At 40.7% G+C, this 26,917-nt stretch overlaps 1 protein-coding gene and 1 long non-coding RNA gene across 2 annotated transcripts in view; one reads left to right on the top strand and one right to left on the bottom strand.

Moving 5' to 3' along the window:
- The window catches only part of PLBD1 (phospholipase B domain containing 1), a 68,437-nt gene that overhangs the window by 14,448 nt on the left and 27,072 nt on the right, over window positions 1–26,917 (top strand). Inside the window, exons 3-6 of the mRNA XM_003906044.4 lie at window positions 11,767–11,850; window positions 13,157–13,295; window positions 17,294–17,434; window positions 18,212–18,356. Coding sequence (XP_003906093.4) covers window positions 11,767–11,850; window positions 13,157–13,295; window positions 17,294–17,434; window positions 18,212–18,356 — 509 coding nt within the window. The remainder of the gene's footprint in view (window positions 1–11,766; window positions 11,851–13,156; window positions 13,296–17,293; window positions 17,435–18,211; window positions 18,357–26,917) is intronic.
- Window positions 12,883–26,109, bottom strand: LOC103875634. The gene is made up of 3 exons (XR_004176009.1): window positions 26,002–26,109; window positions 18,115–18,430; window positions 12,883–12,969 (listed from the first exon to the last, which is right to left on the bottom strand). It is a non-coding gene; the product is annotated as an uncharacterized LOC103875634 (long non-coding RNA).

The following is a 26,917-nucleotide window of genomic DNA, read 5'->3' as shown; positions in this document are numbered from 1 at the left end:
TGCGGTGGCGATCATAGCTCACTGCAGCCTTGATCCCCTGGGCTCAAGCAATCCTTCCACCTCTGCCTCCTGAGTAGCTGGGACCACAAGCATGGGCCCAGAATTGCGTTTTTTCCTATAATCAGTACCTGCCTAAAAGGAACAAAACCCCCAAGTGTGGCACTTTTTAATTCTCATGGCACTTTTTAAAAATCTTCCTATCCCATGAAACTATTTTATTTTATATATTTTTGCAAAGACAGGGTCTCCTCATGTTGCCCAGGCTGGTCCTAAACTGCTGACCTCAAGCCATCCTCCCATCTTGGCCTCCCATAGTGTTGGAATTACAGGTGTGAGCCACCATACCCAGACATGAAATGATTTTAAAGGACAGCAAAGTCATTTCAGCCTACTAGTCACTTGTTGTCTGGTAGAAAGCAAATGAGAGGTGGGGTCGCTCCTTGAGAACAACGGAGCAGGGAAGATTAATTAAAAATAAACGGTTGGTGCATTTATTTCCAGCCATCTTGAAACAATACCTCCATGTGGGCAGAGATTTTTAAATTGAAATTATAATGAGTCTAAAATAAATGTTTCTTCTAGTTCTACTGTTACTTGATTCTAGTGTCCTTGCCTTGCCTTATAAAAGTAACATGGATGTAATTAATAATAATGCAATCAGGCTACATGCCTTTTAGAGAAGAGGACTTTAAGGAAAATAAAGTTGCAATTTATCTAATCAACTCTCATCCCTCCTTTGATATAAAAAGTGTCTTGATGACTTTGCTTGACTCTTTTATTCTCTGTGACCTAGATTGTTGAGTGCAATTTCACCAAACTTTATTTAGGCTGTTACTGCCTTAGTCATAGTAAGTGAAATGTCAATCTTAATTTACTTTGAGTACTGGAGATTGTATCAGATGTCGAATGACTAGTTGTTGGGCTCTGGTTGCTCTTTTTTAATTCAGACTACAAATTTTTGTTTTTATTTTTATACCCAATTTTTTTACTCTTCCATACAAATCTCCTTAACAGCATACTATTCAATCAATGTATAAAACTTCGTAAACAGAATCAGATTTTTTTAACATGTTTAAAATCATTTTATACAGGTAAAAATCTGAACTTCTCCACATCTTTATCCACTTCTGTTTCCACTGAATTCTGATTGTGTTATTTGAGTCGTGAGTTGGAAGAAACAATTTGAACCACAGTTGTGTGAATATAAATAGGTTAGATTAACTTATGAGTGACATATACAATGGGTTATTAATGGAAACTATGTGATTTGCAGAAAGCAGCTCTAATCTCTGAGAATGTTCTGAGAGTGCACGTTTCCCTTGGATATTTCTGTTGGTGTTACTCTTAGAGCTCACAGAGATTCACAGGGCTTTGACAAAGGTGGCACTTCTGACATTCTTATGTCTCAGAAAAAAATAAGCTTTAACATCTCATAGCAGCCACTTTTGAAGGTGGCTTTATCATTTCACCTTTACTTTTTATATAAAGCATTGACCTATTCTTACGAGTAACTTTATCCACTAACCAAAAAAGTCTATAGAAAAAGAAGCATTCTAATAATAACTTTTAAAAAACACTTCTGTGTTAGAGTAAAAATTGTTTGTTTGTTTGTTTGTTTGTTTTGAGTTAGAGTCTCTCTGTGTCGCCCAGGCTGGAGTGTAGTGGTGTAATCTCGGCTCACTGCAACCTCTGCCTCTCGGATTCAAGCAATTCTCGAGCTTCAGCCTCCCTAGTAGCTGGGACTACAGGTGCACGCCACCACAACCAGCTAATTTTTACATTTCCTTGTAGAGATGAGGTTTCACCACATTGGCCAGGCTGGTCTCAAACTCCTGACCTCATGATCCTCCCCCCTTGGCCTCCCAAAGTGCTGGGATTACAGGCATGAACCACTGCGCCGGGCCTGTATTAAAGTACAAATTTTATTTATTTATTTATTTATTTATTTATTTATTTATTTATTTATTTATTTATTTTAAGACAGGGTCTTGCTCTGTTACCAGGCTGGAGTGCAGTGGCGCAATCACGGCTCACTGCAGCCTTGACCTCCTGAGCTCAAGAGATCTTCCTACCTCAGCCTCCACAGTAGTTGAGCCTACAGATGGGAGCCACCACATTCAAATAATTTTTTTTTTTTTTTTTTGAGATGGAGTTTCACTCTTGTTGCCCAGGCTGGAGTGCAATGGCACAATCTCGGTTCACTGCAACCTCCACCTCCCAGGTTCAAGTGATTCTTCTGCCTCAGCCTCCCGAGTAGCTGGGATTACAGGCATGAGCCACCACGCCCGGCTAATTTTGTATTTTTAGTAGAGACGGGGCTTCTCCGTGTTGGTCAGGCTGGTCTCAAACTCCCGACCTCAGATGATCCACCTGCCTTGGCCTCCCAAAGTGCTGGGGTTACAGGCGTGAGCCACCGCGCCCAGCTTAATTTTTTATTTTTAGTAGAGATGAGGTCTCACTGTGTTTCCCAGGCTGGTAATTTTGTTTCTTAAAAAAAGACACTCAGCTACTATTCAGGAACTGTTTTCTTCTTTAATTTGCCTTTTTGCCATGTCCTTTCAAAGAGAAGTTGAGATGTATAAGTCAGCCTTTGAAAATTTTAAAAACAAATTAACAAAAATACTTCCTGCAAACTGTGATGTAGGCTTTGAGGATCTGAGTCTGCCTTCCTTTCACACCAGTAGCAACAGCCCACGGGCGAATGATCAGGAGTGGGGCAGAGATAGCTCTAGAATCTCTAAAACTACATCCTTAAGGAAAAGCTGGGTCACTCTTGCTAGCAACTCTACTGCAGAGAACAACCTCAAAAGAGCTTGTTAGCCATAAGTACAGAGTACAAGAGAGAAAAGCACCCCAGTGACCAGAATAGTCAAAGAAGGCTTTTGGAAGAAGTGAGTTGTAGGCCTGGTGCTTGATAGAAGAGAACTACTAGGTTTGGCTGGGAAGAGGGATAAAGTCATTCCGAGCAGAATGTAATGGAACAGAGTACTGAAAAAAGGCGCTGAGTCTGAAATAAGTTGCATTTACAAGGAGTAAGGAGTGGCCGGGCACAGTGTCTCGCGCCTGTAATCACAACACCTTGGGAGGCCAAGGTGGGAGGATCACCTGAGGTCAGGAGTTCGAGACCAGCCTGGCCAACATGGCGAAACCCCATCTCTACTAAAAATGTAAAAATTCGTCTGGTGTGGTGGTATGCATCTGTAATCCCAGCTACTTGGAAGGCTGAGGAAGGAGAATCACTCCAACCAGGAGGTGGAGGTTGCAGTGAGCTGAGATTGCGCCATTGCACTCCAGTCTGGGCAACAAGAGTGAAACTCCATCTCAGAAAACAAAAACAGAAACAAGGAACGAGGAGTGGAGGCTTCAGTTGAACAATCGAAGGACGGTGGGTTTCAAAAGGCAAATGGGGACCATGTGTGGAAGGCCTTGGATGGAAGTGCTGCCAACAGTCCTTCTCTACTTGGAGCACAGAGTGCCCGAGGTTTCCTAAATATGAAAGATGACCTCTCTGGCGACTCTGTCTAGTGTTTGTGACTGTGGTCCTTTTCCCACCCTTCTCAAAGAGGGGCTTCCCATATATGTGGTACCGAAAGCCTGAGAGGACCTCTGCTCTGCAGAGTCTTTGATGCAGCTCAAAGGCCATCTCAAATGCTGTCTTCTTCTTTTTTTTTTTTTTTTTTTTTTGAGACAGAGTCTCGCTCTGTCCCCCAGGCTGGAGTGCAGTGGCGCATCTCGGCTCACTGCAAGCTCCGCCTCCCGGGTTCACGCTATTCTCCTGCCTCAGCCTCCCAAGTAGCTGGGACTACAGGCACCTGCCACCACGCCTGGCTAATTTTTGTATTTTTAGTAGAGACGGGGTTTCACTGTGTTAGCCAAGATGATCTTGATCTCCTGACCTCATGATCCGCCCGCCTCGGCCTCCCAAAGTGCTGGGATTACAGGCGTGAGCCACCGCGCCCGGCAAATGCTATCTTCTTGAAGCTTTTTAAGATTTCATTCCCACTGGATTAGAGCTCCAGCTCTCTCCTCTACCACCTGTTAGTGCCTTGATGGCCACCCTATTTTGTTAATCTTTATATACCCCAGATGTCTGGCATAGTGCTTTGCTCCCAGCTGTTACTTATTACATGCTAATTAGGTTTAATAGAATTCTAGTGTTCCAGTTCTATTAGAAACAAATTCTAAGTATGAGGTATATTTCCATGTAATGCAGTGTGATGGTAGCAGCCTTGACCAAACTGAAGATTCTTCCTCTGATTTTTAACTCTGTTGGACAGTTCCCTAAGAGTTACAGATTCAGCCTTTGATGTCTCATGAATGATATAAAGGCTGTTAAATAATCACGGATTGATTTTTAATAAAATGAGACATGAACTCTATCTGCAAAGCGTGGTGATAAGCGTATGGGGACCTGGTCTCTCTAGTTTTTAATAAAGCAGCTGATCTCTTGTGTTGTTCACGCGGCTGCTGACACTCTCTCCTCTGGAATTACACAGTTTGAATGAGTCAACTCAGCACGACAAACACTTGTTTTCCTACCTTGTGCCTGGCACTGAGGATAGGAAGAAACGTACGGAGTTTGTTCCTGACTACATTCTTCAAAGGCAACTCCTTTTACTTACATTAATATGTTGAGACAGGCGGCTCACGCCTGTAATCCCAGCACTTTGGGAGGCGGAGGCGGGCGGATCACGAGGTCAGGAGATCGAGACCATCCTGGCTAACATGGTGAAACCCCGTCTCTACTAAAAAATACAAAAAAATTAGCCAGGCATGGTGGCGGGCGCCTGTAGTCCCAGCTACTCAGGAGGCTGAGGCGGGAGAATGGCATGAACCCGGGAGGTGGAGCTTACAGTGAGCCGAGACCTCGCCACTGCACTCCAGCCTGGGTAACCGAGCGAGACTCCACCTCAAAAAAAAATTATTTTTTCTTCTTCTTCTTTTTTTCTTTTTTTGAGATGCAGTCTCACCTGTTACCCAGGCTGAGTGCAGTGGCACGATCTCGGCTCACTGCAACCTCCACCTCCCAAGTTCAAGCGATCCTCTACGTTCAGCCTCTTGAGTAGCTGGGATTACAGGCATGCACCACCACTCCCAGCTAATTTTTGTATTTTTAGTAGAGACAGAGTTTCACCATGTTGGCCAGGCTGGTCTGGAACTCCTGACCTCAGGCAATCTGTCTGCCTCAGCCTCCCAAAATGCTGGGATTATAGGCATGAGCCACCATGCCCGGCCCACTCTCAAAAATTTCTAATGATGTAATTTAAAATTGACCACAATTATTTCTAATTATTCTAATTTTTTGTAATTATTTCTAATTATTTGTAATTTAAAATTGACCACAAAATACCAAAGACGATGATAACCAGCCATTATATGCCATTTACAGTGTGCCAGACTCTGTTCAAAGCATTTGACATACGTTGAGTTATTTAATCCACAATACCGTGAGGTGTGTATCATGATAATCTTCATATTATTCATATGAAAACTTGGGAAGTTAGGTAACTAGCTGAAAGTCACGAAGCTTGTGAGTAGGAGCCAGGATTGGAGCGGAGGCTATCTAGTCCCAGAGTTTGCATGCGCATGCCCCGCTACCACAGACAAATGGATTCATCGCTGTGGGAAATACTAAAGGAGCCCAATATGGTCTCTGACTCAGGGAGGCCAAACAGGAGAGCGTAGGAGGTAGCACATGACAGGTGCTAAATGATGTGTTATTGCCATGATGCAAAAATATTCTGGGAAAGATGGGTGTGCACATGTCTTTCTGATCTCAACATGCAGAAGAGGTGTTGAAGAGGTAAAGGTGAGCAAAATCTCAGCCAACTTAGCAGGAAACTTACCGACTTTACACACTGCAGGAACTGAAACTAAACCTGACTCATCCATGAGGTTGACACTAGTGTCGTCTCTGTTGAGATTTCAGGAGCATAGAGAAGTTGGAATCCTGCTTTTAGTAAGATATAGCTTAGAAGTAGTGGAGTCAAGCTTTAAACTCAGAGCTCAAAGCCTGAATTCTTTAATGTTACACTGCATTGCTCTGCCACACAGAAGTGTAGGGTCCCAGGCCCAGGGATCAGAGAAGGGCTTCAACCTGAAGAGACTGCAAGAAGATTGTATTTCTTGGAGCTTCTGTGTGTGGCAGGATCAGGTGAGGCCCCCACTTCTCATCTCAAGGTAGAGGTTTCTCTCCCCTTGTACTGAATGTCAGAATCAAAAAGGCTAGTCTCCACACCCAAGAAAAAAAAAAAAAAAAAGCCAGGGGCAGTGGCTCACTCCTGTAATCCCAGCACTTTGGGAGGCTGAGGCGGGCAGATCACCTGAGGTCAGGAGTTCAAAACTGGCCTGACCAACATGGTGAAACCCCATGTCTACTAAAAATACAAAATTAGCTGGGTGTGGTGGCACACGCCTGTAATCCTAGCTACTTGGGAGGCTAAGGCAGTAGAATTGCTTAAACCTCTGTGACAAAAGTTGCAGTGAGCTGAGATCACATCACTGCCCTCCAGCCTGGGTGACAGAGCGAGACTCCATCTAAAAAAAAGAAACCAGAAGAAAAATTTTAATACTTCTGGCTCAGTCACCTTCCTGTATTTCCATCTGTCTTGTCTATGGTTATGTAGTAGACACTCTCAGCAGTGACACTCAAGTCAGGATTAATATTCCTCTGTTTAAGGATTTTCCCATCTAGACAATATTGACATTTTCGGTTGGATTATTCTTCACTGTGGCAAGCTGTTCTGTACCTTGTGGGATCTTCAGCAGCATCTGTGGCCTCTACCCACTAGCTACCAGTGGCACCTTCTCCCTCACTCAGAAATGTCTCCAGAAATGCTCCCTACAGGGAAAAATCAGGCCAGTTGAGAGCCACTGCCTTATCTTGAAACAGACTGAAAAATTTGGGGGATCTGGGACTCTGCGTGGAGCCAGGCAGGGTGCAGTGATGGAAGACTTTGGATAAAAAGTATGAATTTTTTGTTTCTTTACCTGAGTGAACATTGTAAGTGAAGAGCCCACAAGTTATTTGTTTCCAATAAATAAAACTGTTTTCATATAACTTTTTTTTTTTTTTTTTTTTTGAGATGGAACCTTGCTCTGTTGCCCAGGCTGGAGTGCAGTGTCATGATCTCTGCTCACTGCAACCTCTGCCTCCTGGGTTCAAGCAATTCTTGTGCCTCAACCACCCGAGTGCTGAGGTTATAGGCATATGCCACCATGCCCGGCTTTTTGTATTTTTAGTAGAGACAGGGTTTTGCCATGTTGCCAAAGCTGGTCTTGAACTTCTGATCTCAAGCAATCCACCAGCCTCGGCTTCCCATACTGCTGGGATTACAGGTGTGAGTCACCGTGCTGGCCTTCATATAACTTATTTTAAGAGCATGAGGCCAGGACAGAGGATCCCTCTCTTGTCACCCACACACTTGTCTAGCTTTAGTGCTGTTCTTGCTCTTGCATTTAGAGGTAGTAGAAGGTAACTAAATGGATCAAAGCAAAGGTATGTGATAGCATAACTATATGTAAATAATAGTTTAATGTGATGATTCCATTTAATATATATACACAGGTAATTGGAAGAAAAAATTCTCATGAGGTAAAGTTTATTAAATTCCAGTACCACAAAATAAAACATTTCAAAGGATCATAATGTTGTGTACTTCACCAGCAATAAAACTATTCTCAGATTATTAGTTTCAGTTCCGGAAACTACTAGATAAAGAATATCTAAAGTTTCAAAGTGTTGGAGCCAAATTCCCATTCTTGGAATCCAGCATGGCCTCCAATTCTAAAGTCCCGACATCAGTGAAAAGCATCAGATAAAAACCAGAACGAGGACTGTAGGTAAACATTCAGTCCAGAGGGTGCAGGGACTTCCTCTTTGCTCTAAACTTACAGCAAATTATAGGGAAAATATGAGAAAGAAAACCTCACAGTAACACAGCTGGGCTCCAGAACAAGATTAAATGTCTCTTCTACCAGAAATTGAACAGATAACAAAGTGATAAAATATGGATCTACTGGCCCTTGGCCTGAAGCCAGCAGAGGCAGCCACCTGCTGATGGGTGAGGGCCTCAATGCTTTGAGTGAGCTGAGTCAAGGCTGGGAGCCAGAAGTAACCTTAATGCTTTTAACTGCTTGTAGAAAGGAGGCCACAAAATGTAAGTCCTAGCCTATAGACTTGGTGACGTAAGTCCTAGCCTATAGATTTATAAGAAACGGTAAGCTTGGGGGTGGGGAGGTGGTGGCAACCAAAAGCCAAATCATTCACATGCTGGTTTAGTTATTTACAAATATCGCTGCAATATTCCATAGGATGGAAGTCCCAAAAAGGCACTGTAAGACCTGGTTCCTAGGACTCAGATGGAGGCATTTGGACAGGGAAAGAGGGAGGGAGAGAGGGAGAGAGACAGAGGGGGGAAAGAAAAATGCCTACACACCAAAGTTCCAAAATCCACAAAGAAATTGAAAGATAGTTAACAAAATCAACAATGTGAGTATACTCCAGATTAATTTTTAGAATGGTTTCACAAAGACTTTACATTTGCATAGGGTGCTTTAAGTTATAAATGAAAAAAAACTTGGAGAATTTGTTAAACAAGGAGTAAGAAGTAAAAAGACGGATTTTTAAAAAGAGCTTGTTAGAAATGTAAAAGAAAATTATAGAAGTTAAATTTTTAAAAATCTCAATACATAGACAAACCCTGGACTAGATACAATCAGATAAAAAATTCTGAATCGGATATTAGTATTGAGGGATTTATACGATACACAGCCCAAAGAGATAAAGGGTAAAACTTATGAAAAAACTGTTATTAGACATAGTAATTAGATTGAGAAACTCTCATATAGACCTATTAGGAGTTTCAGAAAAAGAGACTAGAGGCAATTGCAGATAAACAATAATTGACAAGGTAATTGCTGAGAATTTATCAACATGGAAAAAACAGGCCCAATGCAATGGCTCACTCCTATAATCCCAGTACTTTCGGAGGCTGAGGTGGATGGATCACCTGAGGTCAGGAGTTCAAGATCAGCCTGGCCAACACGGCAAAACCCCATCTCTACTAAAAATACAAAAATTAGTCAGGCAGGGTGGCAAACGTCTCTAGTCCCAGCTACTCGGGAGGCTGAGGCAGGAGAATTGCTTGAACTTGGGAAGCGGCGGTTACAGTGAGCCAAGATCACACGGCTGCACTCCAGCCTGGGTGACAGAGCAAGACTGCATCTCAAAAATAACACAAAAAACAAAAAACACAAATCCTTAGTTGGAAGACACAGCCTTTTAAATTGCTATAATGCAGCAGATGAGACTGCAGACAATTGAAGATAAAGGGAACCATCTTAAAAGCTATTAGAAAGGAAAGACATTAACTACAAAGGAATCTCAGCTAGGAAGCATATTGCGGATCATCAGCAACAGTGTCAGAAGACATCAAGATATTATCTTAAGAGTATTGAGGAGAAATATCTAACTAGAATGTTATAACCGTTTAAATCATCCAGGAGGAGAGGCAAAATAATAATATGTTCAGATACATAAATTAAAACAGTTTACCACCCAAAGACTTCATTAAACTGTTAGAGGCTATACTTTACCAAGTATAATAGGAGGGAAAGTGTGGTATGTAAGGAACAATCATTAATACAAGAAACAAAAAAAAATTAACACAATTTAATTGTAAAGGTTAAAAAGAAAATATTTTTTGTTTTTTTCCCGAGGTGAAGTCTTGCTCTGTTGCCCAGGCTGTAATGCAATGGCATGATCTTGGCTCACTGCAACCTCCACCTCCCAGGTTTAAACCATTCTCCTGCCTCAGCCTCTGGAGTAGCTGGGATTACAGGTGCATGCCTCCAGGTCCGGCTAATTTTTGTGTGTATGTATTTTTAGTAGAGATGGGGTTTCACCATGTTGGCCAGGCTGTTCTCAAACTTCTGACCTCGTGATCCGCACACCTCGGCCTCCCAAAGTGCTGGGATTACAGGTGTGAACCATTGCGCTCAGCCTAAGAAAATAAATCAAAAAGGTAAAGCTAAATCTTTGAACAATAACATGATGGAGGATGTCAATGGGTAGTTAAAATGTGCTAAAATATGCTTTATGTTTAGAGGAAGAGAGAAATATAAAACTCATTTAGACTTTATAAGAAAATACTCGTTATATCTTTTTAATGTTAAGAATAAAAATACATTCTATAGGTTTTAAATCAGCAGAACTGAAAAGAAAATAACAGAAGTATTATCTAAACAAAGAAAACATAAAAGAGGGGACGGGGACAAATGAAGGGATAGTAAATGGAAAACAGAAAAGATTATAGAGATAATTCCAAGAGGCTGGGCGCGGTGGCTCACGCCTGTAATCCCAGCACTTTGTGGGGCTGAGGCGGGCGGATCATGAGGTCAGGAGATCGAGACCATCCTGGCTAACTAACACGGTGAAACGCCATCTCTACTAAAATTACAAAAAATTAGTCGGGCGAGGTGGTGGGCGCCTGTAGTACCAGCTACTCGGGAGGCTGAGGCAGGAGAATGGCGTGAACTCGGGAGGCGGAGCTTGCAGTGAGCCAAGATCGCGCCACTGCACTCCAGCCTGGGCGACACAGTGAGACTCCGTCTCAAAAAAAAAAAAAAAAAAAAGAAAGAAAAAAGAGAAAGAACTCCAAGAATATTAAAATCCCAGTAAATGTAAGTGGATTATTTTAATCAATTAGAAATATTAACTGTACACCATATGAAACATTTTTAATTTTTTTAAGTTTTAAAATAAAGAATTACAAATGCCCAATAATCTTATGAAGAATGGAAATTAAATGGAGGGACTATTTAAAACCTATCAAATTGTTAAAAGTTGAAAAGTCTCACAATATGAAGTGTTGGTAAGGCTGTGGAAGAAGGAGAAGTCTAACATGTAGTAAGTAGGGATATAAATTGGTACGATCACTGTGGAGAACAATTTGGCAATATCTAGTTACTTTATAGCTATATAGAATACTTACCCCAACTATTATTCACATGTGTATGTATGTGTGTGTGTGTGTGTGCATGTCCTAGAAGAACATGCAAATGTGTGAAAAAAAAGACATATACAAAAACATTTGAAGTTGCATTATAATAGGAAGAAATAAAAAATCAGTTAAATGTCCATCATGGGAATGCATACATGAATATGGTCATACCATGGAATAGTATCAGCAGTTAAAAAGAATAAATGTAAGTAGCAGATAGCATAGATATTTCTTCAAAAATCATATTGAGATAAATAAGTAAAGAGTGATCAGTATGATCTTTTTTATAGTGTGTTGCGAACATGATAATTCTATGCATTATTTATGGTTAAATGTGTATTTATGGTTACATTATTTATGGTTAAATGTTTAATTGCATATAAACATGCATGGGAATAATCAGATTCAAGACTGAAGTTATTACCTCTTGGGAGAAGGGAAAAGAATTAGCATCAGGAAGTGCACACAGGGGCTTTGACTCTACTCTTTGTTTGATTTTTTAAATATATGTGGCAAATACGGCAAAATATAATAATTTAATAAAGTTGAGTGGTGAATACTTGGGTGTTTTCGATATTCTATCCTTTTCTATATGTTGTAAATATTTCCCAATTTGAAACTGTGCATTTATTAAGGAAAAAAGATAGTAGGGAGAGTTTGTAATTAGGGACATCCTAGTTAGCCAAATGATTGAATAATTTACTGTGATGGAGAAATCCAAGAACAAAAATAGAAATGTGGTAATTTTCATGTATCATTTCAGGCACATGAATGACCACTACACAAACCTTTACCCGCAGCTGATCAGGAAACCTTCCATCATGGATGAAGTGCAGGATTTTATGGAGTACGTATAATAGCTTTTCTCTTTTCGTTGTTTTTAATGCTGCAGGGACTGAATCTGTAATTTCAAGCAGCAATTTTTTCTTTGCCAATTTCTTTTTAAATCTCGTTAGCAGGACTCTACAGTTGTTCTTGTAGTAGGGGATAGCACTTTTTGGTAATGACATGAAAACTGGTTGCAAACAACATGCTCTTTAATGTCAGCTCTTTCAAAGGTTGAGTTGAATATCGCTTAATCAATTGCTGACACGGTTAGAGGAACATCACCAGTGTAAAGTATCAGTGTTAAGTCCCTGGATCTCTTCCTCATGGAGGCCCTTCTCCTTCTTGCAGGGATCCCCTCTCTTCACTCTTTAAGGTGTTTCCTTTTCATGAGCCTGCAACTAATCCTAACTGAGGTCTTCAATAATATCTAAAGTCATAATTCTTAACACCCTCTGAGACGATTTCCATTTTAATAAAGTTTCCTGAAGACTAAAATTTTAATTGTGTTTACACTTGTGGGATGACAGGAGATTAATTTGGGGACAGAAAGGCTCTTGGGTCGGCCCTCCAAATTGCACTCCAAGCAACTTCTTCATGAAATGCTAAAAGTCCTATAGAGCTTCAGTGAAAAACCACTGGGCTAGATCCCATGAAGCAAGGACATTATTCTAAGACTGATCTAGTGATCGCCTGAACAAGTCAGAAATAGTTTTCAGTATACAAAGTTATATCAAATCATCCCATGAAAGTTCAGAGAACTGGAAGAATGAAGGCACCATTTAAAAAATGACATTTTTGCTACCATGCTGGGACTGAGGCATTGAGGCAGTTCCTAATAACAACTGAAACGGAATGAATCATAAGCTATGCAAATGATCTGAGAGAAATACAAACAGATATCAACCACCTTGCCCTTAGATTTTGTCCGGTTGTTTAACTTTACTACTTCTACAACTAAAAGTAAGGTTAATCAACGTATCTTTATTGACTTAGTGAAACATTGTGGTTTGACACAAAATGCATTTGGATAGTCTCTCCTCGACACGTTTAGGTCTCGTATCACAGGAGGGTCAGCATCACACTTATGCTTTTGTTCTAGATACAGCACAGAAGAAGCTGTGAAAGAAGAATCAAAACCCTAGGGAGAAATTAAAAATCAGTTAGAATTTTCCCTGAAATCCTTTGAGTGACTGGAGTGTTACCAGATCTAGAATTGAAATCACATTAGCATAAGTGTCTGAGTATATAATCTCTCAATGCTGGTTTGATTTACCTTTGAATGAGTAACTGTTGAGACTGTAGTGCAAATCTAATTTCTCTTCCAGGAAGCAAGATAAGTGGACCCGGAAAAATATCAAAGCATACAAGGATGACTCATTTTGGAGACACACAGGCTATGTGATGGCACAAATAGATGGTCTTTACGTAGGAGCAAAGAGGAGGGCCATCTTAGAAGGGACAAAGGTAGGATTTTAAACAAGCTTCTCAGAATTTACACAGTATGGTAAGAATATTGAATGTTATCTTTAAAATAACATTCCAGTTTAGAAGCAGATCAAAGTAGAACTACAGTATACTTTCCTTACAGCCAAGAACCGTCATAGCTGTCATATTGTGACACCTAATTTACAAAATTACAAGCCCAAAACACAAGTAAGCCAACTTGTTTCTGTGTGTTTTCAATCTCCCATAATACTGGGCTCAGGATTAGGTTAAAAAGCATGGTATGAATGTACTGGGTTTTTAACTACTCTGATAAAACTAGTGTTTTAGACTGCATGCTCATTAAGACAAGATGTTTAAGTATATAAGTTCTATGTTTGCCACACTCCACAACATTCATGTAAACACATATCCACACAAACACATATGCATTTTAATTCTGGGGGAAAGCTTTACTGACTCACTGAGGCTTCCAAGGTACCATTTGATATACTTCCAAAAATTGTGGATATTTTGTTTCCTGGGATAATATATGTATAAATGAAATATGTATATTACATAACCTTTTGTCTATTTTGCCAGTATATATGTATATAATATGTATATTATATAACATATTACATTTATTACATTTTGTCTATTTTGCCAGTATATATACACAAAATATGTATATTATATAACTGTCTTTTTGCCTATTTTGACCAGTGTGTGTATATATATATAAAATTAAGTGCATAGCTTTTCTTTGAACTTTTTGTCTATTTTGTCCAATGTGTGCATATATGTATATATACATATATACGCACATATATATACATGTCTGTGTCTGTGTGTATATGTGTGTATATATGTGTGTATATACACATATATGTTGATAAATGTCAAAATAATGCCCAGCGAAAGCAGTGAGTTACAGAAAAATGCATACAGTAAGACTCTAACTTTTTTTTTTGAGTCAGAGTCTTGCTCTGTCACCCAGGCTGGAGTGTGGTGGCACGATCTTGGCTCACTGCAACCTCTGCCTCCTGGGTTCAGGTGATTCTCCTGCCTCATCCTCCCAAGTAGCTGAGACTACAGGCGTGAGCCACCACGCCCAACTAATTTTTGTATTTTTGGTAGAGATGAGGTCTCACCATGTTGGCCAGGCTAGTCTCGAACTCCTGACCTCAAATGATCTACCCGCCTCAGCCTCCTGAAGTGCTGGGATTACAGGTATGAGCCATTGCACCCAGCCCATACAATATGACTCTATTTGTGCAAATTCAAAAAAGGTAGAGTTTTAAAAATATATCTTAAAAAAAAATATATATATAGGTGATAAATATATTATATATAGATGATAAATAATAGAGTGGCAGGTAATGAGCTATACAAAATTTAGCATAGTGGTGACCGCTGGCAGGAAAGGAGAGAGATGAGATTGGAGACTTCTAAGGCACTGCTGATGTTCCATTTTTTAAACTGTGAGTTGACTACATCGGTGTTTATTTATTTTTCCTTAAATTGTATGTATACATCTTTATTCTTTCAGATGTGTAATATCATCTGTCCTTACGCTTCTAAGCAGCATTCCAACATATGGATATATTATACAGTATAACAAAAGAAATGCAAATATCAATTACAGTGGGATACTGTTTTGCACCTATGAGATTGGAGATAAACTAAATGTTTAATATGTTATTGAGGATGGAAGAGTTTTATTTATTTATTTAGAGACAGAGTCTCACTCTATCACCTAGGCAGGAGAGCAGTGGCTTGATCTCAGCTGCAACCTCCGCCTCTGGGGCTCAACCAATTCTTGTGCCTCAGCCTCTTGAGTATCTGGGAATACAAGCATGCACCACCCAACCCAGCTAATTTTTGTATTTTTAATAGAGATGGGATTTCACCATGTTAGCCAGGCTGGTCTCGAACTCCTGACCTCAGGTGATTCATCGGACTCGGCCTCCCAAAATGCTGGGATTACACTCGTGAGCCACTGCACCCTGCCAGAAGAGTATAATTTAAACAATTCATATGAGGACAATTTGGCAATATCTATTAAAATCTAAATCACTTCTAGGAATTTATCCCACACATAGACTCAAACATAAGCAAAATGATGTGTCCAAGATTAATTATTGTGGCATTGTTTATAATAGCAAAAGACTAGAAGCCACTTGAAAACTCATCAAAGAAAAGACTAGTTAAAAATATTATAAAACATCCATACATTGGAATGCTGCTTAGAAGAGTGAAGACAGGCCAGGTGTGGTGGCTCACGCCTGTAATCCCAGCACTTTGGGAGGCCAAGGTGGGTGGATCACCTAAGGTCAGGAGTTCTAGACCAGCCCAGCCAACATGGTGAAACCTCGTCTCTACAAAAAACTACAAAAATTAGCTGGGCATGGTAGTGGGCACCTGTAATCCCAGCTACTTGGGAGGCCGAGGCAGGAGAATCGCTTGAACCCGGGAGGCGGAGGTTGCAGTGAGCTGAGATCGCGCGATTGCACTCCAGCCTGGGCAACAAGAGTGAAACTCTGTCTTAAAAATAAGGAAATAAATAAATAAAAAATAAAAATAAAAAGAAGAGTGAGGACAATTTTTACATCCAATATAAAAACATCCCCAAAACATTAAATGAGAGATATTAAGACAAAAAAAGAAAAAAAAAAATCAAGGTGAACAACAGTGCATATAACACACTACCATGTATGTTTTTAAAAATTGTATTTACAAGACATTTTTAAAACTCTGGATCCAAGATCATGGTGCCAATAGGGAAAAATAAAAAATCAAAAAACTCTGGCAGTATATGCAAAAAAACTAGCAAAATGATTAACTAGAAATGGTAGTACCTGAGCAAATGGAGAACAGGAAAAGGAGGAGACTTTCTGCTATAAACATTATTATAATTTTTTAAATCTTGAATAATAAATGCGTAACTTATTCAAACAAACAAAACAGAGATGATATTTATATAAATAAAAATTGGATTGAGTTTTTGCTTTGGTTTTAGTTTTTCGGTTAAAATGTTATTTGTGTTTGTCTTCCCACCACCTCTACCCCAAAACCAATTTGTTGATGCCTAACCCGGACCTGCTGCAGCAGACTGAATCTTCCTGGAGCAGTGCTCTCCAGTTTACACCAAGTTCATGTTCAAGTACAATCTGATAACTGCTTCAGAGTTAATGCTGGCCAGTCAGTTGGTCTTACGGTTAACACACAATCAAAACCAAAAGCTTCGTAGTTGAATGTTTTTGCTGTGTAGCAGTGGTTCTTGTCTAAGAGTGGTTTCTCTCCAGAGGACACTTGGCAATGTCTTGGAGACATTTTTGGTTGCCAAAACTGGGAAGTTGCCACTGATACCTAGTGGGTAGAGGCCAGGAATGATGCTAAACATCTCACAATGCACAACAACCGAAAAGAAAGTATGAACTGGCTCAAAATGTCAGTAGTGCCAAGGTTGAGAAGCACTGCTGTAGAGTGCAAACAGAAAGCTCTACTTCACTCTCCAAGGAGCCACTCCCAAATTCTGTGGCTATCAAAACATGCCAAAACAGCTCTTCTAAACTATAAAGCCATAAAAATTATTTTATTAGCTACAATAAAAATCTAGCATAAGAGACACTTCAGAAATAAATTTTTTTTTTTTTTTTTTGAGATAGAGTCTCACTCTGTCACCCAGCTGGAGTGCAGTGGCGTGATCTTGGCTCACTGCAACCTCCACCTCCTGGGTTCACATCGTTCTCCTGCCTCAGCCTCCCGAGTAGCTGGGACTACAGGCGCCCACCACCACGCCCGGCTAATTTTTGTATTTTTAGTAGAGACGGGGTTTCACCATGTTAGCCAGGATGGTCTCGGTCTCCTGACCTTGTGATCCACCCACCTTGGCCTCCCAAAGTGCTGGGATTACAGGTGTGAGCCACTGCGCACAGCCTGCAAGGGAATAATTTAATGGGACCCTAACGAGAGGAAAAACAGGAAAAGATGTCTGTCACAAATCGATGTTAAGTGCAGTCTTTGTCCTTTCCTAGCCAATGACCCTGTTCCAGATTCAGTTCCTGAATGCTGTTGGAGATTTATTGGATCTGATTCCCTCACTCTCTCCCACAAAAAACAGCAGCCTAAAGGTTTTTAAGAGATGGGACATGGGACATTGCTCCGCTCTTATTAAGGTAAGACATAGCAGCTCCTTTTGCCTTGTTCTGGTTCTTACAGACTTTATCTATATAGCGCCCAAGTATAGCAACATCTCATCACTCCTGGCTATAACAGTGTATCAGCTCGTGAGTTCTTCAATGGTAGAAGTTAAGAACTGGAAGTAACTTTGATGGAGAGAATTTTAAGTACATGATGTTACATCTATTTCTTCCACCATTCCTCCCATGCTGTGTGCACCTGCGCCACTTCCACCTTCTAGAATCTTCCATTTTGTTTTTTTGTTTTGTTTTGTTTTTGAGCTGGAGTCTCACTCTGATGCTCTGGCTGGAGTGCAGTGGTGTGATCTCGCCTCACTGCAACCTCTGCCTCCCAGGTTCAAGCGAGTCTCTTGCCTCAATTTCCCAAGTAGCTGGGACTACAGGGGTGTGTCACCATGCCTGGTTAATTTTTCTTGTTTTTTTGGTATAGACAGGGTTTCACCATTTTGGCCAGGCTGGTCTCGAACTCCTTACCTCAAGTGATCCGCCTGCCTTGGCCTCCCAAAGTGCTGGGATTTTGAGTGTGAGCCACCATGCCCAGTTAGAGTCTTCCATTTTGAATGTTAGAAGGAAGAGTCTGTTTGGGGCCACATTAAATGTTAATCTTGATTCCTTGGCCATATTTTCCAGTAATCAATATAGCAATAAACACTTACCTGAAAGGGCACAATCCCTGATTGCCTCTTACACTTAAGACAATTGCAGTCAGTTAGCTATGTACATCTGTGTAATCCACTATAATTCTGGCTGCAGGTTCTTCCTGGGTTTGAGAACATCCTTTTTGCTCACTCAAGCTGGTACACGTACGCAGCCATGCTCAGGATATATAAACACTGGGACTTCAACATCAAAGATAAAGATACCAGCAGTAGTCGCCTCTCTTTCAGCAGTTACCCAGGTAAATGAATTTAAAGAAACATCTGAGCACTCTGAGTACTATTCCCGGATAAAGCCTTAGTGACTCAGTGTTAACTGCAATGGGAGAAGAAATGTTTAATGGTTAGTATATATTAACAAACAATCTGATTTTCAGAGTGCTTTTGAAGAAATATAGCTCAAATACTTTTATTTAATAGAATGACATAAACAAGGTTACTAGAATTGCCAAATAGAAGACACTTCGTAAATGTAAATGGCTACATCTAAATTTATTTCAACAAATGCCAACTGAGTATGTATCATGTACAAGACACTTTGCTAGGCTCTGCAGCAGAAGCAATGAAGACATGGCTGATCCTGCGCTCAGGTACCACCTTGAGGGCCTGTAGTGTTTCTTTTATTTACTGCAATATCCACAGCACTTAACCTTAGTGTGTGGCATCGAGTACTTAATAAATTGCCAAATGAATGGATGAATGAATGTGTAAGTTTATAAACTTTACATTATAGTCAGGAGGACAATATAAAGTGTAATATGAACAAGAGTAATAATATTACTGAATACTGTATGTACTACAAAAGAAGTGTAACCAGTGTTGTCCATTCCAAGGGGGTGAGACGCACATCTGATTGTTGGGGAAAGGAAAGAGAGGATGACCTTTGAGATAGACCATGAAGGATGGCTAGAATTTGAAGAAGTAGAGATGGACGGGAGGACAGTCCCAGTAGAAGAGAGGTTGCAAATTCCTGGGTCTAAATGCAACAGGCAGGTGATGTAAATGAATAAAGCAGGTCTGGTTTAAGAAAACAGAAAGTGGAGGCCGGGCGCGGTGGCTCACGCCTGTAATCCCAGCACTTTGGGAGGCTGAGGCTGGTGGATCATGAGATCAGGAGATTGAGACCATCCTGGCTAACACGGTGAAACCTCGTCTCTACTAAAAATACAAAAAAATTAGCCAGGTGTGGCGGTGGGCGCCTGTAGTCCCAGCTACTCGGGAGGCTGAGGCAGGAGAATGGCGTGAACCCGGGAGGTGGAGCTTGCAATAAGCCAACATCCCGCCACAGCACTCCAGCCTGGGCGACAGAGCGAGACTCCGTCTCAAGGAAAAAAAAAAAAAAGAGAGAGAAAGTGGAAACAAGTGTAGCAAACATATGACCCATGGAAAGGAGGCAAGGATCAGCTTTCACTGTCTGTTCTCCATCCAAGAATTTCCAGATCCTCCAACTTAGATAAAAACATGTATTTAAAAAAACAAAACTCACTCTGTAAATCCAACAAAGCGTATGTGTTAGCATGTGTTAGCCCCAGCCTCCTCAAGAAACATTAAGAGCAAAGACAAGGGGAAAACACTAAACATCTAAGAGTTCGACTGGATACACTGTAACCAACATGACCTTTAATTACATATCTGTAACTTATGGGTTGGTTATACCAAACACCTGTCATATCTATCTACCTTTGTCAGAATATGTTTGGTCTTCCTATCAGAAATTCCTTTTTATTTTTAGAGTCAGGGTCTCACCCTATCACTCAGGCTGGAGTGTAGCGGTACAACGATAGCCCACTGCAGCTTTGACCTCCAGGGCTCAAATGACCCTCTTGCCTCAGCCTCCCAAGTAGTTGACACTACAGGCACACATCACCATGTCTGGCTAATTTTAAAAAATATATTTTATTTAGATGGGATCTTGCTACATTGCCCAGGCTGGTCTTAAGCTCCTGGGCTCAAGTGGTCCTCCAGCTTCAGCCTCCCAAAGTGCTGGGATTAAGGTGTGAGCCATCATGTCCAGCCCCTATCAGGAATTCTGACCAAGGGCATAACCCAGTATTTCTCTGTCCTTGTGACCTGATCCTTTCTTTGAAACCACTTTGATTTCATCTTTGTCTTAGTTTGCTTAGTTGTTTTAGCATTGAGGGGGACTAGGGACTCCTCTCTCTGAGTTAGACTGTGCTTTGATTCTTTCACATTCTATTACACTGACATTTAAGAACAGCAAGAGACAGAGCAGTCCACTATTCTTCCTCTTCCTCGTCTTTGTGATAAAATGCAACATTCAGATGTTATGTGCACTGCTTTGAAATCTCTGTGAAATACAATGCTCTCCAGTAGTGTTAACAGTCCTGGACCCCAGAGGTAGTGATGGAGAAGGTCATGGAAGATTTTCTTACAAAACGTATAATCCCGTTAACATTTGCATATGTATCCTTCCAGATGAGTTACACAAATAGATATCATAGATCATATGTAGAGCTTTTTGGAGCAATTGAAACTCCAAGAGAGCAAAAGACACTTTTATGTATACCCCAAGACGTTTTTACAGGAGCCAATGGAACAGTGGGATTCATATTTTCTCTAACTGGGCAGCTTTGTTCTCAGCACCAAACAGGAAAAACATGTGCAGTCTCATTTATGTTACAAATTATTTTATTAAGGGACCAGCAACATTGGATTCATTGAATAGACATGACATAGAACTATGCTTTGCGATGAAGCTCATGCCATCTTAGCTGCTGAGTCCAGAACAAAGCTGGATGACTTCCTTGTTTTTCTTTGATGGAGGAGTGCCATGGTAAATTGAATAGGTTAGGAGTGTCGAGTCATTTTTTCATCAAAGAACGCAGAGCCTGGAGGCTCTTCAAGATCTGTGCAAGGATATTAAGAATTCCTGCGTCAGTAGTTGAGAATAATGTACTGTGTTTTTGAAATTTGCTAAGAGAGTAGATCTTAAGTATTCTCCCTACACACACGACACACAAAGGTAGCTATGTGAGGTGCTGAATATGTTAATTAGTTGGATTGTGGAAATCATTTCACAGTGTATAGGTGTATCAAAACATCATGTAAACCTTGAATATATACAATTTTTATTGTCAATTATGCCTCAATAAGATTGGAAAAAAGAGGATGGAATGAAGTTAATTAGGAATTAAGCAAATACCTTGTGTTGACGTAGCAGTTTGTATGTTTGTATTAAAATTAAATGGAGGCAATATAAAAATTAAAAACAAACGAAAAGAATTCCTGAGTCAGAACATACAGATCAACTCAAGAAACGTTCCTGACTTGGCTGAGGCATGTTAGAGATGATGGTAACTGGGATGCTACAGCTACCATCATGCTAAAGATACAGAGAATTCTGAGGATTTCATATGCTCCTATCCACCTTTTACAACACATCATGGCCTTCCTGCTAAATTTTTTGGAGTGACCGTCAAGATCATTGCCATGAAAAACGCTAAAGCTTCAAGACGGGATATTTTGTGTGTTTTCTGAGGTTTGTATGAAGGAAAAAGGCAGAGCTTGGACAGCTGCTAAACTCTTTCAACGTATGAAGTCCAACTGCTTTACTTTGGTGAGCCACATGTTTCTCGCTGTAAAATGAGGCTAATAGAATGCTTGCTTCATAAAGTTGTAAACATTATATAGTTTATTCATCAACAATTTTCTGTTAAATTGGGCTAGGCAAAGGATTGTTGATGGAGACTGGCATAGACAGAATTCCTACTGTCACAGTTTACTTTCTGTTGAGACGTAGAGGCCAATAAAAAAAAAATGACATTAGAGTGTGATTTTTGTAATAAGAGAAAGACTAGTCTGGGAACATTGAGAAAGCTAAGAGAAAGGAAAATTTAAGTCGAGGCACAAAAGACAAGATAATTTAGCCAAGCCCAATGGGGATACAGTGGTAGAATGTTCCTTGAGGAACAAACAGTATATGGGCAAGAGACAGCATCAAGAAGGCCAGAGAGAGGGAATGAGGCACGACATGAGGCCACTAAAGTGACAAGTGAAAGGGACATGAGTAGATTTGCATTTGTGGATTATCTGGCCCATTAGAGGAGGACAAGAGAGGCTGCCAGCAGAACATTTAGAAGGCTGGTGCAATAATCCAGGCAACTCAAACCACCATATTTTGTAAATGGTCAATCAGCATATGGATGGAAGCTTGATAATCCCTCTTCCAGAGGATAACAAACATGACTGCTGAATTACTGAAACACAACACAACGTTATGTGTCCTCCTGTTGTCCTTGCAAGAATCCTTGAGGGATAATTACCTAATAGGAATTGTCAGGACACTCCCCAAATTGTACTCTAACATAGGAGAATAGAAGGAACAATGGTAATCCTTCACATTTATCAATAATACAAAAGGATTTGCTGCCTTCCGTACGCCCAAACGTATTGAAGCCAGTCTCATGCTGTACGTTCACCAGAGCCTCAGTTCATTCCATAAAAATAGAGGTCGTTTTAGGTTAAGAAAACAGAATAATTTTTATTAATTTAGAAAGAATTTAAGGTGATTTGGTTGTTTAACAGGCTTGGTCTTTTTTAGTCTTTTCTAAAATTACAAAGTGGAGATTGAGGAAATTATTTCACCTAAAGAGGCTAACATGCAATACCCAGGGAAGGTCAAAAGTATACCAAAGTATACCAGGTGCTGATAACCTCGGTACCACCCTTAGATCTGGGCACAGGAACCCCCCACCCTCCCAGCTTGGAATTACGTTCCTGAAAATTACCTAAATCCCCCTCCAGGATCCTGAGACCGGCCAGGCTGGCAGTATCTTGACCTGTGTCTCTGGGCATCCAGTTCAGAAAGCTCCTTTCCAGAAAATTTCTCAATCCCCCTCTAGTACCCAAGACTGATCAAGATGGCTGAGCCATCCAGGTCAGCTTCTTGAGCCCAGAAAACAATGCACATCGGCCTTTGTCCTGTATCTCCCTATCTGGGGGCTCTTCTCCACTCCTGCCCACACATGGGTTGAACAAGATGCCCCAAGGAGCTTTGGGACTCAAGCCTATGGCCTGGTCCTGGTAAGCAGATTCCTCTACTTGGCCCTCACAGTATATATTTTTTGCAAGATGGTGCATAGCCTAGCTGTCAGAATGGCGGTCACGATGACCTAGGGTGGCTCTCATGTGAGAGCATATGTTCAGGGATCTATGCTACTGAAAACCACCTCTTACCCTTGGGTTTCAGCATGCAGCAGGGGAGGACAGTAAAGCGAAAGGGAACTTCGACCTATGAGCTCCACATCTGGCCCCTGTGGTGGCCTCCTCACCCCTGCAGCTGTGCACCGTGTGTCAGGCAGTCCGTGGGGCGGGCTAGGCCTGGCCCCTCTGAGGCCTTTTGAGAACCTTGTTCTACAACACAAACGGGCCTTTGTAGCAAATCTTTTGCTGCAGTTGATGATGTGACTTCCTACTGTCTTGAGTCAGTCTTAAAACAGATGGATTTTTCTTGTGGGATTGGGACAGCTCTTCCAGCTTGGCTTACAGGCTTCTCACTTATCCTGCCCACTGGTACCCATGGGTGAGGAGCGAAGGTGGCGGAGGGTTCAGCATGAAAGGAGATTAGGCTCATGAAGACTTGACTTGACTTAAATTGTGAAGACTTAAGTTATGAAGACTTCGCTTAAATTTTCCTGGGGCTTTGAGCCTATTCTTTTATCTTCTTATGTACCTACTTTCAAGTACGTGCACTTAACATTTAAACAGGCTAAGCAGGCTCATGCCTGTAATCCCAGCAGTTTGGGAGGTCAAGGCAGGTGGATTGTCTTAAGCTCAGGAGTTCAAGACCAGCATGGGCATCATGGCAAGACCCCATCTCTGCAAAAATACAAAAAAATTAGCCAAATGTTGGTGGCTCATGCCTGTAATCCCAGCTGCTCGGGAGGCTGAGGCTGAAGAACAGCTTGAGCCAGGGAAGCAGAGGTTGCAGGGAGCCAAGATAGCACCACTGCACTTCAGCCTGGGGGACAAAGTGTGGCCTCAACTCAACAACAACAGCAACAACAACAACAACAACAAAGAGATTACATTCTAGGGAGGCAGCAATTAGCCTAAAGAGTCCAACAGAAAACATGTTGATCTGTGTTTACACCGTAAAATTCCCAGTGTAGCTTTAGTGACCAAAAAACAAATTATCATTCACAATTTTTTTAATACTCTGGTAAGACTTGCGTTTGTGATCAACATTAACAAAGCATAACAAGGATTTTTGAGTCATTAGAAGCCAGGATTCACAGGTGGCGTGATAGTTGTTGCAGAGTCATTAAGAGAATGGTGTTAGGGAACTGCAGAGGCAAGGAGATCTGTGTTGTTTGAATACAAACGGGTTCCAAAAAGTCATGGTTTTGTAATAATAGTATTGCTACCTTTTTCTCATGACAAAAAATAGGAACTTAGCCAGGAACAATGCATTTAATAATAAAGAATACAAAGAGATGGTACCTGGATACTATAAAGAATCTTCACATGCACTGATTGGACAATAGACAAAACAGAGTACCTTTCTCTGCCCACCATCCTAAATCTTCAATGATAAATCATCATACCTCACATGTACTTATGAATTTTTAAATATATGTTTTTAATCAAATTGTTTGTATAGGCAGGGGTCCTGTTAAACAAACAAAAACACTTGCCTGAGGCACTGGATACCCCAAAAAAAGTGACTTTGAATAGCCTTGTTCTAGAAGTTTCTGTCCCTAACAAGAAGGGTTTTGAATACATGGTCTGTTTTGCCTAGCAACTGCTGAGGCTAAGTAAGGAAGGTAAAAGCCCTGCACCAGCCCTCCCCATATATGTACTTATTTTGGCAATACAAATCAATAATCAAGGAGGTACGACAAAGAGATAAATCACTAGAAGATGATGGCACTGAAATGGCAGCCAATACAATGTGTGAAGACCTCAGCACAAAGATCTGATAGTTTTAACCAATTCAGAGAAAATTCACTTGTCAACCACATTGAGTCTTCCAATCCACTAATACAATCTATTTGTTTATTTAGGTCTTTAATTTGAGTCATATCATGTAGTTTTCAGTATTTAGGTCTTACATACCTTTAAGTAAGTTAAATCCTAAGTTATGTTTGATGCTCCTGTAATCAAGATTTTATTTAATTCTTTTTTCAGTTGTTTGTTCTCATGTATATTTATTGATTGCCCATTGCTACATAACAAATTGCTCCAAAAATTAGTGGCTAAAAACAATAATGATTTAGTTACTCATGGTTTCTGTGGATCAGGAATTTAGATAGGACACAGTGAGGATAATCTGTCTCTCCTATGACTGGGGCCTCAGCTGGAAGACTCAAAGACTGAAGGGCTGAAATCTCTGATAGCTATCCCGGCCCGCGGGATCGTCGAAGCAGGCCCTGGAGGGGGGAGTGGGAATTTGGGGGACAAGAGACACGAGAAATGGAGACAAGACAGTGCTCTGATCAAGTCTCGTTTAATGGCGGTAATGCAATGCCTTATATACACTTGGAGGGGAAGGGGTTGGGCCAGAGGCGGAGATGATCTCATCGCGGAGGGTGTGGCTAGGTAGGTATTGGTTTCTCTGGTCGGACGTCATGTTGCGCCTGCGCTGTCAGTTGGTAATTTTCCCGGGCGCAGGATGCTGCCTGCGCTACAAAGTAACAATTTTCGCGGCGCGGGGGGAAAAACAGGTGAAGAAAAAACAGGAAGAGCGCCATCTTTTATGAGGTATTGATACAAAAGAGAAACAACAAATCTAGGGAGGAGGTAGAAGGTGGAAAGGAATAGAGCTCGGGCGTTTAATCATTAATTATTATTTGCTATGGCCGGGGCGTGCAGCTCCGGACAGATAGCTTAACTGAGACTGGAGTATGGGCTTCCAAAGCGACTTACTAACATAGCCGACAGGGTGGTGCTGGCAATTGGTTCCTCTTCACTTGGGCCTTTCCTCAGAACTGCTTGAGTGTCCTTCATGGCAAGACCCCTGGCTTCCTCCAGACCAAGCCATCCAAAAGAACAAGGGAGAAATAGTAATGCCTATTGTGACCTCACCTCAGACGTCAACACTCACTTCCACCAGTTTCTATTAATTAGAAGCAAGGTATTATGAGCAGCCCACATTCAAGGAAAGGGAATTAGAATCCACCTTTTGAAGAGAAGGGTGCCAAATAATTTGTGGAAATTTGAAAACTACCACAATATAGTATGACTTTTTTTGTACATTATTATCCTGAGATCTTTTTAAATTCACATATCATTTCTAATAGCTTTTTTATAGATTCCTTAGGATGTTCTATATATACAATCATGTCATCTCTAAATAAAGACAGTCTGACTTCTCCCATCCCTTGTATGTCTTTGTATTTTTGTATGATTGTGCTGGAGAAGACCTCCAGAATAATGGAGACCGTAAGTGGTGAGCATGGAAATCCTTGCCCAGTTCCTGACCTGGGGTGAAAAGTATTGTCTTTCACCATTAAGTATGATGTTAACTGCAGATTTTTTGTAGATGCCCTTTGTAATGTTAAGGAAGGTCCCTGCTCTTCCTACTTTATTTAATATTTTTATCAATATTAAATAAATGTTGCATTTTTCTGAATTCTTTCTCAGCAACTGTTGAAAGGATCATATGAATTTTTTCCTTTATTAATATGATGAGTTATATTGATTGATTTTCAGATGTTAAACCACTTGAAATTCCTGGGTTAATCCTCACTTAGTCATGATGTGTTATTCTTTGTATTTATTTTTAGTTCAATTTACTAACATGTGTTAATGATTTTTTTCATTTACATTCATCAGACATATT

This window comes from Papio anubis, chromosome 9 (genome assembly GCF_008728515.1).
Source record: "Papio anubis isolate 15944 chromosome 9, Panubis1.0, whole genome shotgun sequence".
Taxonomy (NCBI): Eukaryota; Metazoa; Chordata; class Mammalia; order Primates; family Cercopithecidae; genus Papio; species Papio anubis.
Note: the sequence above shows the minus strand (reverse complement) of the source record. Positions and strands in the feature narration are given on the sequence as shown.